General features: G+C 40.1%; 1 protein-coding gene across 3 annotated transcripts in view; it reads right to left on the minus strand.

Moving 5' to 3' along the window:
• NUP214 (nucleoporin 214) overlaps positions 1-15,338 on the minus strand; it is a 183,128-nt gene that overhangs the window by 80,398 nt on the left and 87,392 nt on the right. For all 3 annotated transcript variants that reach the window (XM_089686965.1, XM_089686952.1, XM_089686957.1), the window contains 3 exons: positions 12,871-12,973; positions 12,016-12,115; positions 7,917-7,987 (listed from right to left, as the gene is read on the minus strand). In XM_089686965.1, the coding sequence (XP_089543091.1) occupies positions 7,917-7,987; positions 12,016-12,115; positions 12,871-12,973 (274 nt within the window). The remainder of the gene's footprint in view (positions 1-7,916; positions 7,988-12,015; positions 12,116-12,870; positions 12,974-15,338) is intronic.

The raw sequence follows: 15,338 nt of genomic DNA on the forward strand, positions 1-15,338 counted from the left end.
CCCAAAAACAGGGAACTGTCCACAGCTCAGAGCTGCCTGAAGGACCTTGTGCTCCAAGATGGCATCAAAAGAGGCCACAACATCCACCAGGAAGAATTCAGAGAACGTGTGAACAGAAGACCAGATAGTCTTGCAAAATCAGAGAAAACGTTGCTTGATACCACAAAGCCAAAGAAACACTCAGAGATCTAGAAGTGTACCTTGACAGGAAATGGTGGAAATCCATCTGTGGGCTATAAACTTCGATGATTGCCTGTCTTGAGCTACCTAGAAATTATGTAACCAGAAACTGGTACACCTTCACAGAGAACATCCCAGTATGACAAATAAGGGATCAGTCCTTCTGAAAGAAGCAGTGGCTGAGAGACAGACCCCACAGCCCAGACCACATCTAGAAAATGAACGGTAATTTCATTTTTTATGAACTGGAGCCGGAAAGTGCAATGGAAGAAGGCTGTCCATGTTGAGGTGAAAGGCAGAAACCACTGTACTGGGTCCTGGGCCTCAAGACTATATCCATATGCAAAACCTGAAAAGGTTCCTTGCAGGATATGATCTCCAGTTTACACATGTGCCTGGTAGAGGTAATGACTACAATGCAGACCACCTTTTGAGTGAAAGTAGAGGGGTATGTCTCTAATAGGCTCAAAACAGAGGCTTCTGAACTACAGAGAGAACTAGATTCAAATCCCACAGAGTCACAGGGGAAAAACCTGGACAAGCAACATGAAGAACACCCTGTAAAAAGGTCCTAAAGTGATATTAAAGGCAAAATTATTTTTTTTAAAATAAACACATCATACTTACCTGCTCTGCGTAGTGGGTTTTGCACAAAGCAGACCCAATCCTCCTCTTCTCGTGTCCTCTGCTGGTGCTCCTAGCCTCTCCCTCCTGCCGAGTACCCCCAGAGCAAGCAGCTTACTACTATGGGGGCACCGAAGCAGGTTCGCTCCCAAGCCACTGATCTGCGTGTCCATTCACACACACAGCTGTGGTTTAGACCTGCCCCCTTTCTCTACTTATTGGCTCACTGACTGTGAATGACAGCTGCAGGAGCCATTGTCCTCGCTGCTGTCCCAGCCAATGAGGGGGGCCGAGCTGAATTGCGATGGAGCTCAGGTGAGTATTGGGAGGGGGGGCTGCTGCACACAGGTTTTTTACCTTCATGCATAGAATGCAAGAACTTAAAAAAAGCCTTGAGCCTTTACAACCACTTTAACCAAGGAATGAGTGGCCAATGATCTCTAAAACAAGACAGAAACATGACCTTAATCAGCGCCGAGGCCAAACATTGGTCCAGTCCCAGCTGTAGGAAGGACAAGTTCGGTGTTTGACGATAGACCTTGAAGGAAGTCTACATCTTAACGTTTCATAGTTGCTCTTGTTTCTCTAATGCTGAGTTCAAGAGTTATGTCGAGAAAGAAAGAAGAGAGAGGGTTAGTGGACTCCTAAAGGAAATCCTGGATTTGGAGCAGATACATAAGAAGAAAATAACAATAGAAACAAGACAGAAGTTAATGGATAAAAAAGACGAGTTAGAGAGATTGATGGAAGAGGAGAGGAGAAGAGTATATAACAAAGTATTAAGTGAAAGATATAGATGGGGAGATAGACCAGGAAAATATTTAATGAGAGCCCTGAATAAAAAGAAAAACAGGAATTATATAGAAAAGATAAAAAGTCCTAAGGGGGAGTTGGTCCACTCAACTAAAGAAATTATTAAAGTATTCACGGAGTATTATAGAAAGTTGTATAATATTAGGCACCAAGGTTCACCAAAAGAAATTAGAGAAGGTATTAACGAAAAAAGGATGATATATTTAAAAAATGCGGGATTACCAAAGCTCAGTGAAACACAATTGATCTCCTTGAATGCGGAAATTTCCCAGGAAGAAATAGAAGCAGCATTAAGTAGTACAGGGGGTGGGAAAAGCCCAGGCCCGGAAGGTTATACAGTTAAGTACTATAAAAAATTTAGTGAATTACTGTTACCGAAGTTGAAGAAGTATATGAATGACTTGGGAGGTGGGATGGAGGGGAGGAGGGAATCCCTTCAGGCCCATGTCGTTCTCATTCATAAGGAGGGAAAAGATCCTTCTCAGTGCTCTAGCTACAGACCAATTTCATTATTGAACACTGATACCAAGTTGTACGCAAAGGTTCTAGCAAACAGGCTGAAAGATCTAATGCCTGAATGGATCCATGGAGATCAGGTGGGCTTTGTCCCAGGGAGAGAGGGTAGAGATAACGGGTTGAGAACTTTAATGCTTATTCAGAAAAGTAGAAAAGGGAAAGCCCCGGTGGTGCTCTTGTCAATTGATGCCGAAAAGGTGTTTGATAAAGTGGACTGGGGCTTTATGATGGACAACTTGGAAGTGTTGGGGATTGGAGAGAGAATGCGTGAGTGGATAGGTAAATTATATAGGGAGCCCACCGCAATCATCACGGTAAATGGGGAGAGGTTGGAATCCATTGGGATGTCCAATGGAACAAGACAAGGCTGCCCATTGTCCCCCTTGTTGTACGTTTTGACATTGGAACCCCTGTTGTTAATAATAAGGAATAGTGGAGCGGTAAAGGGAACCCAGATAGAAAATATAGAACATAAAGTAGCGGCCTTTGCGGACGACCTATTGTTTTATGTGGGTAACCCCCGAATAACACTACCAAGTATAATGAAGACCTTGAAGGAATATGGTGAACTATCAAATCTAAAAATTAACCCAACAAAAACAGAGATTCTGAACATCAATATACCAAAGAGTGAAACAGAAAAGCTACAAAAAGAATTCCCCTTTATATGGAGAGAAAAAGATATAAAATACCTAGGAATAAAACTTGCTACCGCATATAAACAATTGTATAGATTAAAGTATATTTCTCTGATAAATGAGACTAAAGATGAATTAAAAAGATTAGAAGGAGGAAATCCATCATGGTTAGGACGTATAAACTTAGTTAAAATGGTAATTATACCTAAAATACTTTATAGATTTCAAATGGTCCCAATTAAACTCCCAGAGACGTTTTTTAAGATAATGAGAAGAATGTTAACAAGATATATATGGAGGAATAAAAAACCAAGAATATCATACGAAACACTAAGTAGGACTAAAGAGAAAGGGGGAATGGGACTACCTGATGTCAAGAGATATTATAAAGCAGTAATTTTAGCAAGAATTTATGATTGGACATTTAACCATAAGGGAAAAAGTTGGGTAAAAATAGAAAACGAACTGAGTGGAATTAGTTTGAGTAAGATGATATGGGTTCCAGCACATTATAGAAGAATTAAAGAAAACACAAGCACTTTCACTTTAAATGTTTTAAGGACATGGGATAATTTACATAAACACATGAAATGGGAATTCAACTCTATATTAATGCCTCTTGCAAACACGGAGTTTTTCCCTCCAGGAAAGGATGAGATATCAGGGAGATGGTTTAAAAAGGAAGATATCCAATTGAGAGACGTATTGGTAGAGGGGGAATTGAGAACATTTAAAGAATTAAAAGAGAGGGGGGGAGATATGTTTACTAGAATAGATGAGTGGAAATATCATCAATTAAAATGTTTCATTGGAAATCTCCCAAAACCCTTGAGATTAAAAAAGGAGTGGAATATGTTTGAAAGGCTATTAGAAACACGTAGAGATGGGAAACACGGTGTTACAAAAATTTATAGAATACTCACAGAATTAGACACAGACACAAAGTTAATTTTTATAACAAATTGGGAAAGAGATATGGAGGTGGTGATAGATGAGGATCAACAGAATAAGATATTTAGACTGGTACACGAGAGTGTTAGTATGAGAGACGTTGAGATTAACTATAAATGTCTGACACGATGGCATATTACACCGAGCACAAGATGAGTGGGGAGAATTCAAAAATGTGTTGGAGAGGATGTGGGGAGGAGGGCACGGTGTTTCACATATGGTGGAAATGTCCAAAAATTCAGGTTTTCTGGAAGACAATAGTCAAATTAATAGAAATAATAACTGGAATTGACATAGGGTTAGACCCAACCATGTGTCTCCTACACAATGTTGTGACAACAGTAAATAAATATAAAGAATCAGGCGTATGGTACTACTTAAGTGCTGCAAAAGGGTTGATACCCAAGTTTTGGCAGAGGACAGAGGTGCCGATGGAGGATTGGATCAATAGGGTAAACCAGATTAGTAGAATGGAAAAATCTTACTATATGCAGGAAGACAGGTTGGGAATATACTATTCGCGATGGGAAAAATGGGAAAAATCAGGATTGAAAGAGAAATATAGAAAATTTTAAACTAGGAAGTTATTTAAAGTTATTGGGCCTTGAGAGATTGGAGATCTTGCAGAGGGGAGGGAGGGGGGAAGGGGGGTAGAAGTGGGTTGGGAGGGGAGGGAAAGAATAAGAGGAAATTAGAAGGGGCAGAGTAGAAATGTATTGATTATTTATATGTACTGTGTCTCTGCTTATGGAATTTTTGTAATAATATGAAAAACTAATAAATATTTAAATTAAAAAAAAAAAGAGAGAGTTATGTCGAGAAAGCCAGCAACTGCGAAGAAAGGTGGCAAATTCGGTCTACAAAACAGAAGATGTGGACAATCTAGAACAGCCCATGGAGCACCCTCCAGGGTCTACAAGTCAGAGTGTCACATCTCTCTGGATAGTCTGGAGAAATGAGGATCACAAGGAATGCCCTCTAGCTTGATCTTGAGAAGCAAATTGATCCATATTCCTGGATACAAACCAGTCTAGTTTATTGATAAACTTGCAGATCTGCATCTGGCATCCCCCAACTGCGAGACAGGTCCTGGAACACCTCTTGGTGTAGGGACCACTACCCCACCCTTCCCCCAAGTCAAGTCTTTGCCAGTTGAGGAAGTCAGCCTGACAAATGTCCATGCCTGGTCTGTGCATTGCAGACAAGGCTGGAATGCGAAGTTCTGCCCAGTACACTATGTGATCTACCTCTATTGCTGCAGCAAGAGTTCTGGTTTCTCCCTGATGGCTGATGTTTGTCACTACTGTGGCCAGATTTTGAAGTGGCATTGTCTGACAAAATCTGGATCCTCCAGCAGGACAGTTCAATGCTGCAGAGACAGCCAAATCATTCAAAGCTCCAGAATGCTGATTGGGAGATGAGATTCCCAGCACGCAGACAAATGAGCTGCTCTTTAGCAGATTTGCAGGGGTACCATTAATTCTTAATGGTAGCCCCCCCCACCATACTGACAATTGCTGTGCATTGTCTTTCCCTGCATTCCTGTGGGTAGGGCAGCCCCTTTCAAAGGGCTGCCCTACTCATGGAAGCACAGGGAAAGAAGTCCGTGACCCTTTTTTAAAATGACACTGCATCAAAAATGCAGTGCATTTTCGAATGCGTGGAGGTACCATTACGTGTGTGTGTGGGCATTTTTACCACCCCCAACTGCTCCCCGTTTAACTATAGAGGCAGCAGCCAGGGTTGTACTGTTCCTGCTGTGGCCGTGGCACATCGGGACTGGGACTTTGCTGCAACTGGATGCACTGCATGTGGTTGCAGCACAGTGGTGCCATGGTCTGGCAAGGTTAAGTCCCAGGAATGAATGGGTGAGGATCCAGATCTGCTAGTGAGAACAGCATTCTAGAAATGGCTTCCAAACGCTTATCGGTTGGGTTCTTAAAGACAGGTGTATCCTCTAACAGAATAGTGGTTGATTTGCTAAGATGGGCCACTGGCAAGCCACAATACCACTTTTTGTACACAATCCTCTCCAAATGGATACAAGGCTAACATACATTTGGGGGAAGCAAACAAGCCTGCCAGGGTGTTCCTAATTTCTATAGAGAAAGAGCTGGAACAGAAGCTGCAACTAAAAAGTTTTTGCAGTCTTAAGCCTAGTACACATGATGAGAAAATCGGACAAAAAATACCACTTTCAGAGCGATCATCTGATAATCTGATCGTTAGTGCACAGCTTTCAAGAGCCGATCACAACAGTTCATGCAAAATTATCAGAAAGGACAAAACACAAACATTTTTCTCACGATACCAGAATTAATGATTTTTGTTTAATGAGTACATTATTTGTCCAAAAAAAAAAATTGACTAACCAAATTCACCACCAAATGAATTAAATTAACTCACCAGAGCGATATGCTGATCAAATTATAAATCAGCATAATCGCTATTGCTCTGGGAGCGATGATCTGTTTGCAGTATCCAAAAGTATGGGAGCAATACTCTGCAATCAGCCAGCATGGATGAAGAAACTTTATGTCAAGCAAACCTCTTCTCTCTCTCCATGAATAAGGCAATGCTTGGGGGATTAAAAAGAAATATAATGGTGCAGTACATTTTTAAAACATAGGTTTTATTGAATGTCAATTAAACTCACAAAGAAGGTGTCTAAGCCGACACCAGCATAAAGCACCTCTGTCAATCCCAGGATCACCGGGGTGAAGGAGGCTTGTCCTGGGATTGACAGAGGCGCTTTATGCTGGTATCGGCTTAGACACCTTCTTTGTGAGTTTGACATTCAATAAAACCTATGTTTTAAAAACTTACTGCACCATTATATTTCTTTTTAATCCCCCGAGCATTGCCTTATTCATGGAGAGAGAGAGAGGAGGTCGCTTGACAAAGTTTCTTCATCTATGCTGGCTGATTGCAGAGTATTGCTCCCATACTTTTGGATACTTCAAACAGATCATCGCTCCCAGAGCAATATTATGCTGATTTATAATTTGACCAGCATATCGCACTGGTGAGTTCATTTAATTCATTTGGTGGTGGATTGTTTTTCTTCACGCTGTCAATTATTTATACAAGATTGCTACATTGTTATCACTTGATGGCGGTTGGACTTCATACAAGAATTGTGGACTTTTATTTATACTTATTGATATACAGATTACTACATTGTTTTTTACTTTATAGTGGTTAGTCTTTATATATGAATTGTGGAGATATTTATTTAGTTTAGACATATTTTTATTTATTTTTGGTGGAAATTATTTTATGACACTTTAGTATTGATTAGCACATTCCTTTTTTATTATTGATTTTTATACCTATTGGGCTAAGGTTTGCAGCTTTATTGGAGATATAAGTAGTTGGCGCTTTTTCTCACTTATTATAACACCACCTAATAACCAGTACTTCACTCTTGGGTGCACAGCAGCAATTACCTGCAGCAGGGATAGAGGTTCATCCCTGGATGCAAACAGCTTGAATCCAGGAGCAATTAACTGTCCCCAACAGCAAGTAATCACTGGCTGTTCGATAAAACCAAACACTGCCAGACAGCTGCTGTCAGTCTGTCATTACTCTGTAGAGGCTCAGCGACCGCAACTATCTGCATCCACCTGTACGTCCAGCTACAGGAATCCACTGGAATTTTGCCAAAGCTGAAACACTTTTGCCATATGAAAGAGGCCCTAAATGGTCTTTAGTGTGCAGAATAACCACAAGCTTCATATATCTCCAAAATAAGAATTTCCTGCAGCTGTCTGTGGCCCTGTCCCCTTCCACAGGACCATAACTAAGGTGTGACTTTTGTAGTTTTCATTTTGGAGAATAGTGATATATTGTATTTCTTTTTACCAGGCATGGCAGTTAGATGGAACAAAAATTTCCAGGGTGACTATCTTACCTATGGAGTCCAAGAAAAATACAGCAGTATGTTATACAATTTACCAGCAACCATTTATTTTTCACACCGATGCATTTTTATTTGCTTTTCAATATATCTATAAATGGCAGGAAGGACAATGCAATTAATTAGCTGTACAATGAAAAATGGAAGAAAACCAGAAGAATAAAAATAGAAAGAGAAAGCCAGCATGAATTGGACCCAAATCTAAAAAAACAGTACACAGATTATCACTATGGTAATAAAGCATAAAATGTAGCTTTTAGAAAAGATCTATTTACCTTGAGCTGTACTTCCCAGACTGGATGAAGGAGCAGAGGATGGAGCGCCATTTCCCAATGAGAACACACCACTGCAAGCCAGACAGACCACAAATGTACCATAATGGGTATATAAACAATGAGAACAAGGAAATATCAGGCCTGCTTATATGCATTTGCACAATATTCAATAAATGAGTTGCAGTTTAACAAGACCCTGTTGCTGGAATATTTATTTCAAACAAAATGATGTACTAATGGACCTTTCATAATGTGCCAAATTTATTATCTATGCAGTGTTGCAAGCTCTGAAGTACTGCTGATTTTATTGCATTATCAGTTTTGGGTAAAAAAAAAAAAAGATGTGCATTTACTATTCTTTGTTTTGGGATCCTGTAAAGCATTGCCAGCAATCAGTAGATCAGGGTTGCCAGGCAGGACTCCTGCAGACATGTCAGTATATCTGTGTGCTCGTAACTGGTATATGCAAGAAGATACACTATGAAAGAAAGAATCGAACTACCACAGTGCTCAAAAGCGCCATGGCAGCTCACTGAGAACAACAAGCCGACAGCCGCAAAGGCAGTCAGAACTTGTAGTTTTCCCATTCACAAAATACAATGAATGAGTGACATGGCCGGGTGGGCGGAGACCCGCATGGCCATGTTTTTTTTAAATTCTGACGGCTAGCAGATGTCAGATGGTGTCACAGAGCTAGCCCAGGCTCTGTAGGGATCCCAACAATAATGTTGGGACCCACCCAGATACCTGACCAACAGCTGGCTCAGCCTCTCAGTGTGCTGCTGAGAGCCTTTGCCAGATGCACGTGCCCCCTCCACAGCATGGCACTCCAGTGATCACTAGAGGGGCATAGCAGAGAGCCAATGACTGACAGTCAATGCTCTCTGCTAAATGAAGACTAAGAACTGAGCAATCAGTGGTCAAGTAATAGAAAAATTAAAGTAAATGCGAGTGCAAAAACAGAAAAGCAGCTGGCATAAAAGGTAAACCTCTAGAACTCCAAATAGTACAATACAATGAATATGTAGCGCTAAAGTATGATATAGGACAATAATATCAAATATTTAAAACATTTAAATCAGTGGTCAAGTGATTGCTCGGTTCTCGGTCTTAAAGAGTCACTGGGGGACAGCTGCAGCATCAGGTCAATGCTATAGCCAAATAGTGAGTATGAATGATTTTTTTTTCTTAAATCCTGCACTCTTTTGGCATACGATTTTGGAATGAATGTATTTTCTGAAAACCACTTTTACTGTTACAAATGCATTTGCGCAAGAAAAAATGTCTATTCTGCTTTGAAATTTCCGTTCTAAATGGTCTAACACAATTGTCAATCTGACCACATGATGATTGAAATAAATAAATAAAAATTGAACAACATTCTTAAAACGTAAAATTGTGAATGAAATTCTACTAGTGTATGGCCAGCTTTAGTGTACGGCCAGAAGCTGCATGCTTCTTAGATAGCTATTCAATGGCTTTAGAGTAATTCCTGAGGTACATTGTTTCTTATTTTGGGTGCTTCTGTGTTAACTAATGTGGGATGTTCCAGTTGATACAATGTAACAGGAATGTAGAACTAAGGGCAAAACTTTTTTTTTTTTTCATTTTAGATATAGGCTCGGTTTACACTGCTGCGGCTTGAAATCTGACTTGTGTGACCCCAAGTTGCATGACATGTGAATCCCATGTAATTCACTAAGAGCTGTCTTATTTAGCACTACTAAAGTCACTCCAACATTGGAAGAGTTTCCTGTACCACCTTCAAGGTGATTTCTATCCAACTTGTGCCCATAGACTTTATTGGAAGTCGCCTCCAAGTCGAATCCTCATCTATATTGATGTGATTTGGATCAGACAGGCTTGGTTCACACCAATGCAGTTTGATCAGTTTTTGCAGTGCATTCGGCTGAAAGCTGAATGTAAAGATTGCCAGCAATTAAAAATGTGAAAAAATAAAAAAAAAATGGTGTGGGGGTCCCCCCCAAACCATACCAGTCCCTTATCCAAGCCATCAGATCCCCTCCTCAACCAGGCCACATTCCCTCAACATGGGGGGGTTGCTTTGGGGCAGGGGGGCCCACTCATTTTTTTCAAAATTTTTAATTGACGGCATTCATTACAGCCTGTGGCCAATGAGAACATCAGCTACCAGTAATCTTCTTCATTTAACAAATTTCAACTTTTTGAAACAATTGGAAATCGAATCAGTCGCACATTGCTCAACCGATCCAAATTCTGTGTAAAGAATTGCTGGTGGCTAAGGAGCTGGCAACCCGGCCGCCACATCCTTAACAACGGATGACTCATCAGCTATCAGCAGGGTTCCCCACTGACAGCTGAATGTAAACAAAAAAAAAAAAATTCCGGCAATAAAAAATTTGGAACAGAAATATATGTCATGGTTAACACCCTATTCATATCAGGCCCTTCAGGTCTAGCATTGATTTGAAGGGAAACTCCATGCCAAAATTAATTTTTTTTTTTTTAATTTTTAAAAAAATGGCCAGGCAAATGGTGCAACTTTCAAGTCACAGTAGTGTGAACCAACACTAAGGGAGGGTTATAACCCCTGTCAGGGCTTTTTGCCATCTGTGTCCCATTGGAGAGATTTACCTTCACTTCCGGTCCTATAGCCAAAACAAGAAGTGAAAGGAAGTCCCTGCAAATTAAGGTAATCCCTTGGGATACCCTAAATCACCAGAATTTTCATTTACTTTTGATAACAGTAAATAGGACAAATAGTGAGGGCAAATCTCCCTAGCGGGCACAGGTAGCAATAAAAACCTAATAGATTAAAACACCTATCTTCACAGTATCGAAAACTAAAAAAAAAAAAAAAAAGTTTTGCCTTGAGTTATACTTTACATTTTGATACAAGGAACCTGTCTTGTAGAGGGGTGAAATTTCTTCTACTAGTAAACTGTTAATTTTGATAATAGTTTGGTTGCTATAGGATACTAATAGGTAGTGTCTGTGCTTGATTGTGTGATCTCCATTTTGTAGTAGTATTTAATGTGATACTAAACACACACTTTTTAATTTACATTATCCCTTCTCTTTATGTATACAGTATGTATTACACTGAATTGATTTTAATTTAAAAAAAAAAAAAAAGTCTAAGTTCCTTTTTTCATAATCTATATACAGCTGTCATGTGGCCCAGCCTTTTCCCTTCCCATGTGAAGGTAAACATCAGCTTCTAGTCTTCTTCCATGGTGTGGGCCCCCCAGCCTGTGTTTATTGTTTGTATGTGCTTAGAATTGCAGTGATGCTTTCATCAATCACCATCCTAAATCCCACCCCCATAGTGTAGAGCCATTTAGTGGGCATGGAGGAACAGGGAGGCAGTGGGTTGTCATTTATCAGGAGTTTATAGGCCCACATGGGTGTCAACAGTCAAGTGATAAGATAAGAAAAAGTAGGAAATAAGCAGTTAAGAAGGGAACTGAAACTGGAGCATGCTCAGTAGATTATTAATAAAGAGGGCCCTGCCCATTAGAACATACAATCTAAGAGGGAGGATGAAGGGATACAAAAGGTAAGAACTATGAGGGATGAACTGATGGAGAAAATAAAAGTACAGTTGTTAGGTGTGGGCAGGATAGGCTATTCAGGAATCGCCTAAAAGTGGACAGAGTAGGGGATAGTCAGAAAGATTGGGGCAGGGAGCTCCACTGGATGGGGGTATCCTGGAGGTAAGTATGGAAACACAAGTAAAGGTGGCAACAGGTCTACACAATCTCAGGCTATAGCGAGGACACAAAGAGGGAGGGACAATGAAAAGCAGGATCAATCAGTTTTTTTGCAGAATACAGAAAACGCATCCCATAGTGAGTGAGTTAGTATGAACAGCATGTAATACAGCATTGTACTGACAGTTGTTAGTGATGTGGGTTTAATGACACTCTAATGAAGCTGCCTTTGAAATATAATTATCACCTGATTAAGAGTGTGAGGCTTGAAATTGTTCTGTGTTTTATGAATAAGCTTGTAATGACAAGAAATTGGTGACATAAGCAAGAAAATTCTGGGGTGTGGAACTGCATATTGCAGATATGTTACAATTCCAGTAGACAGCTCTGTCTAGCGTCCTTACCTTTGTCCTGGAAAAGAAAATGCTTTGTTGCCTGGTATACCAGAAGTCAAGGCAGCTGAAGACAATGTAGTCTGGGCTTCAAATTTTGAACTGGTTTGTCCTAAAAAAAACAAAAGCAAAAAAACAAAACATAAAAACATTCAAAGTGAGCTAAAGTGAACTGAAGGTCAAATTAATTTTAGTTGCTCGGTAGAAGGAAGGAAGATAAGAGAATATACATTAATAATGGAAAGAATAATTAGAAAGAACCCAGAAGAAACGTTTACTACATCACTTCCAGCTTCAGGCGTCACTTTCCCTGGCTACTGTGGCTGCAGAAGAAACTATTGAAGCACAATCTGTGCTCCATTAGCTTCAGAGAAAAGGAGGGGAAACATCAGGTGTGATATGAAAGAGCCTGTCACAGCAAAATGCTATCACATAAAGGATAAAGGGTTATTGGTCTCCTATGTGATAGCAAACGGATGTCGGAAAATGTAAAAAAAAAACAAAACAAAAAACACCTAAGCATTTGGTTTGTCACTGTTTCACAGGCATGTGCAGTTTCAAGGTTAGATATGTTGGGCAATTATTCAGCACAACCTCGTATTTTACCAATATTGCATTTGTGTGCACTAAACTTAACTTGAGTGCTTTTTTTTTTCTGAAAAACTATGATAAAACCATTGCTCCAATAAAGTGACATAGAAAAATGGAACTACTACCATTATATTCTCCAGGGGCTCTGCTTTCAGAAAATGTATGTGTGGAAGCTTTAATTATTCTTCATGCCTAAAATATGCATTTTAACATGTTAACGTAAAAAGAAAAAGAAAGAAAACTGCTCTGGAGGAGAAAGGAATGCCATTAGCTTACCCATTTTGTTGGTTGCCAACCCAGATCCTGGTTGTGCAATGACATTGCTTGTAGGAGCTGAAGCACATGGTGTCTTTAATCCACTGGGTGGCTGCACCTGAGCCTGTAAAAACACAAAAAAAACAGAACAAAACAAAGGTAAAGAAAAGAGCATGAAAAACTAGTTTATGGGCAAAGCTACAACTACACCCTGTTCCAAATTATTATGCAAATTCTATTTAAGTGTCACAAAGATTAAATATTTTGTTTTTCAGTTTAACTCATGGATGGCATTGTGTGTCAGGGCTCTTTTGATCACTGAAAACAATCTCGGACACCTGTGATAATTAGATTGGTAGGTGAGCCCAATTTAAGGAAAAACTACTAAAGGAGGGTGTTCCACATTATTAAGCAGAGCACCATTTCAAGCAATATGGGGAAGAAAAAGGATCTCTCTGCTGCCGAAAAGAGTGAAACAGTTCAATGCCTTGGACGAGGTATGAAAACATTAGATATTTCACGAAAACGTAAGCGTGATCATCGCACTATTAAGAGATTTGTGGCTGATTCAGAGCACAGACGGGTTCGTGCAGATAAAGGCACATTGAGGAAGATTTCTGCCAGATCCATGCATCGAATCAAGAGAGCAGCTGCTAAAATACCATTACATAGCAGCAAACAGATATTTGAAGCTGCTGGTGCCTCTGGAGTCCCACGGACATCAAGGTGTAGAGTCCTCCAGAGACTTGCAACTGTGCATAAACCTTCTATTTGGCCACCACTAACCAATGCTTACAAGCAGAAACGGCTGCACTGGGCAGAAAAATACATGAAGACTAATTTTCAAACAGTCCTGTTCACGGATGAGTGCCGTGCAACCCTGGATGGTCCAGGATGGATGGAGTAGTGGATGGTTGGTGGACGGCCACCCTGTTCCAACAAGGCTGCGACGTCAGCAAGGCGGTGATGGAGTAATGTTTTGGGCCGGAATCATGGGAACAGAGCTGGTCGGCCACTTTAGGGTCCCCGAAGGTGTAAAGATGACCTCTGCAAAGTATGTGGAGTTTATGACTGACCACTTTCTTCCCTGGTACAGAAGGAAGAACTACGCTTTCCGTAATAAAATCATCTTCATGCATGACAATGCACCATCACATGCTGCAAAGAATACCTCTGCATCAATGGCTGCTATGGGGATAAAAGGAGAGAAAGTCATGGTGTGGCCTCCATCCTCCCCTGACCTCAATCCTATTGAGAACCTTTGGATGTAAACTGCCTCCCACCCTCATAGATCTTGTGCTTGAGGATGCTCCAAACAGCAGCTCTGGGAGGCTATTCTGACATCTTGCAAACAAATTCAAGCAGAAACTGTCCAAAAACTCACAAGTTCAATGGATGCAAGACTTGTGAAGCTGCTATCGAATAAGGGGTCCTATGTTAAAATGTAACGTGACCTGTTAAAATGTTTAAAAAGTTAAATGTTGTTAAAAGTTTGATTGAAATAGCTTTTGATTTCAGTAAATATGCTGCAAACACAACAAATGACAATTTTCAGTTCTTTACAACCTGTAAAGTGTTTTGAAACTTACTGTGCGTAATAAATTTGGAACAGTGCATTGTAAGTTTTTTATGTTTAAAAAAAATACTGTTATCATTAGGAGGTTTGTTCAATAACATTTGAATTGTACTCTTAATAGTTGATAACATGAGAATTATGCTGACTGTTATTTACATCAATTATTTAGGTAAATGAGAAAAATATAATTTGCATAATAATTTGGAACATGGTGTAATACTAGAGCACCATTATAGCTATAACACTGTTTGGTATATTTACACTGACCCTTTTGAAGAATCTAATACACATCATTTTACACTTGCAATATGTTTAATATTAAATGTTTACTATAAAAAGAAAAAGCAAATTATCTGTTAAATTATCTGTTTAAACATGAAAGTAACTCCTTCCACAATCTACTTAACTAGATTTTTTTTCAGCTACCTCCTGATTAGACATGCAATACATTGCCATGTTTAAACTCCACCACTATTACAATCTGATCTTGTACAACTTCTTTTATCAAATGGCCACCTACACAAACCATTATCCTTCCCCTACAACAGACTCCTTACAAAGTATGGAGGTCCATACAGACTAGTCAGTGACACAAAGCAAGTGGGAGGAAGGAAGAGAAATGCACTCCTTAAAAAAAGAACCCCCCCACTAATAATCCCTTACCTGTGGTGCTGGGCTCAAATCCGAAAACATACTTACCTGCCCATTGGATCCAGCAGTGTCCTGCTGTGATCTCCTGATCCTGCACTGTCATTTTGATGCACTCAGTCACTAGAAGCCCAGCTTTTTCTTCCAGGTTCAGGTAGCCACCCCCTCCCCCCCCCAAATGATGCCAAGTCTACCCACCCGCGCTCTGTGAATGGGCTCCAATAGCCTCCTGGGATATGGAAAGGGGCCAACCTAGGAGGCTGCA

Source organism: Staurois parvus, unplaced genomic scaffold (genome assembly GCF_062004578.1).
Source record: "Staurois parvus isolate SC_StPar_1 unplaced genomic scaffold, SC_StPar_1.0 ptg000020l, whole genome shotgun sequence".
NCBI lineage: Eukaryota > Metazoa > Chordata > Amphibia > Anura > Ranidae > Staurois > Staurois parvus.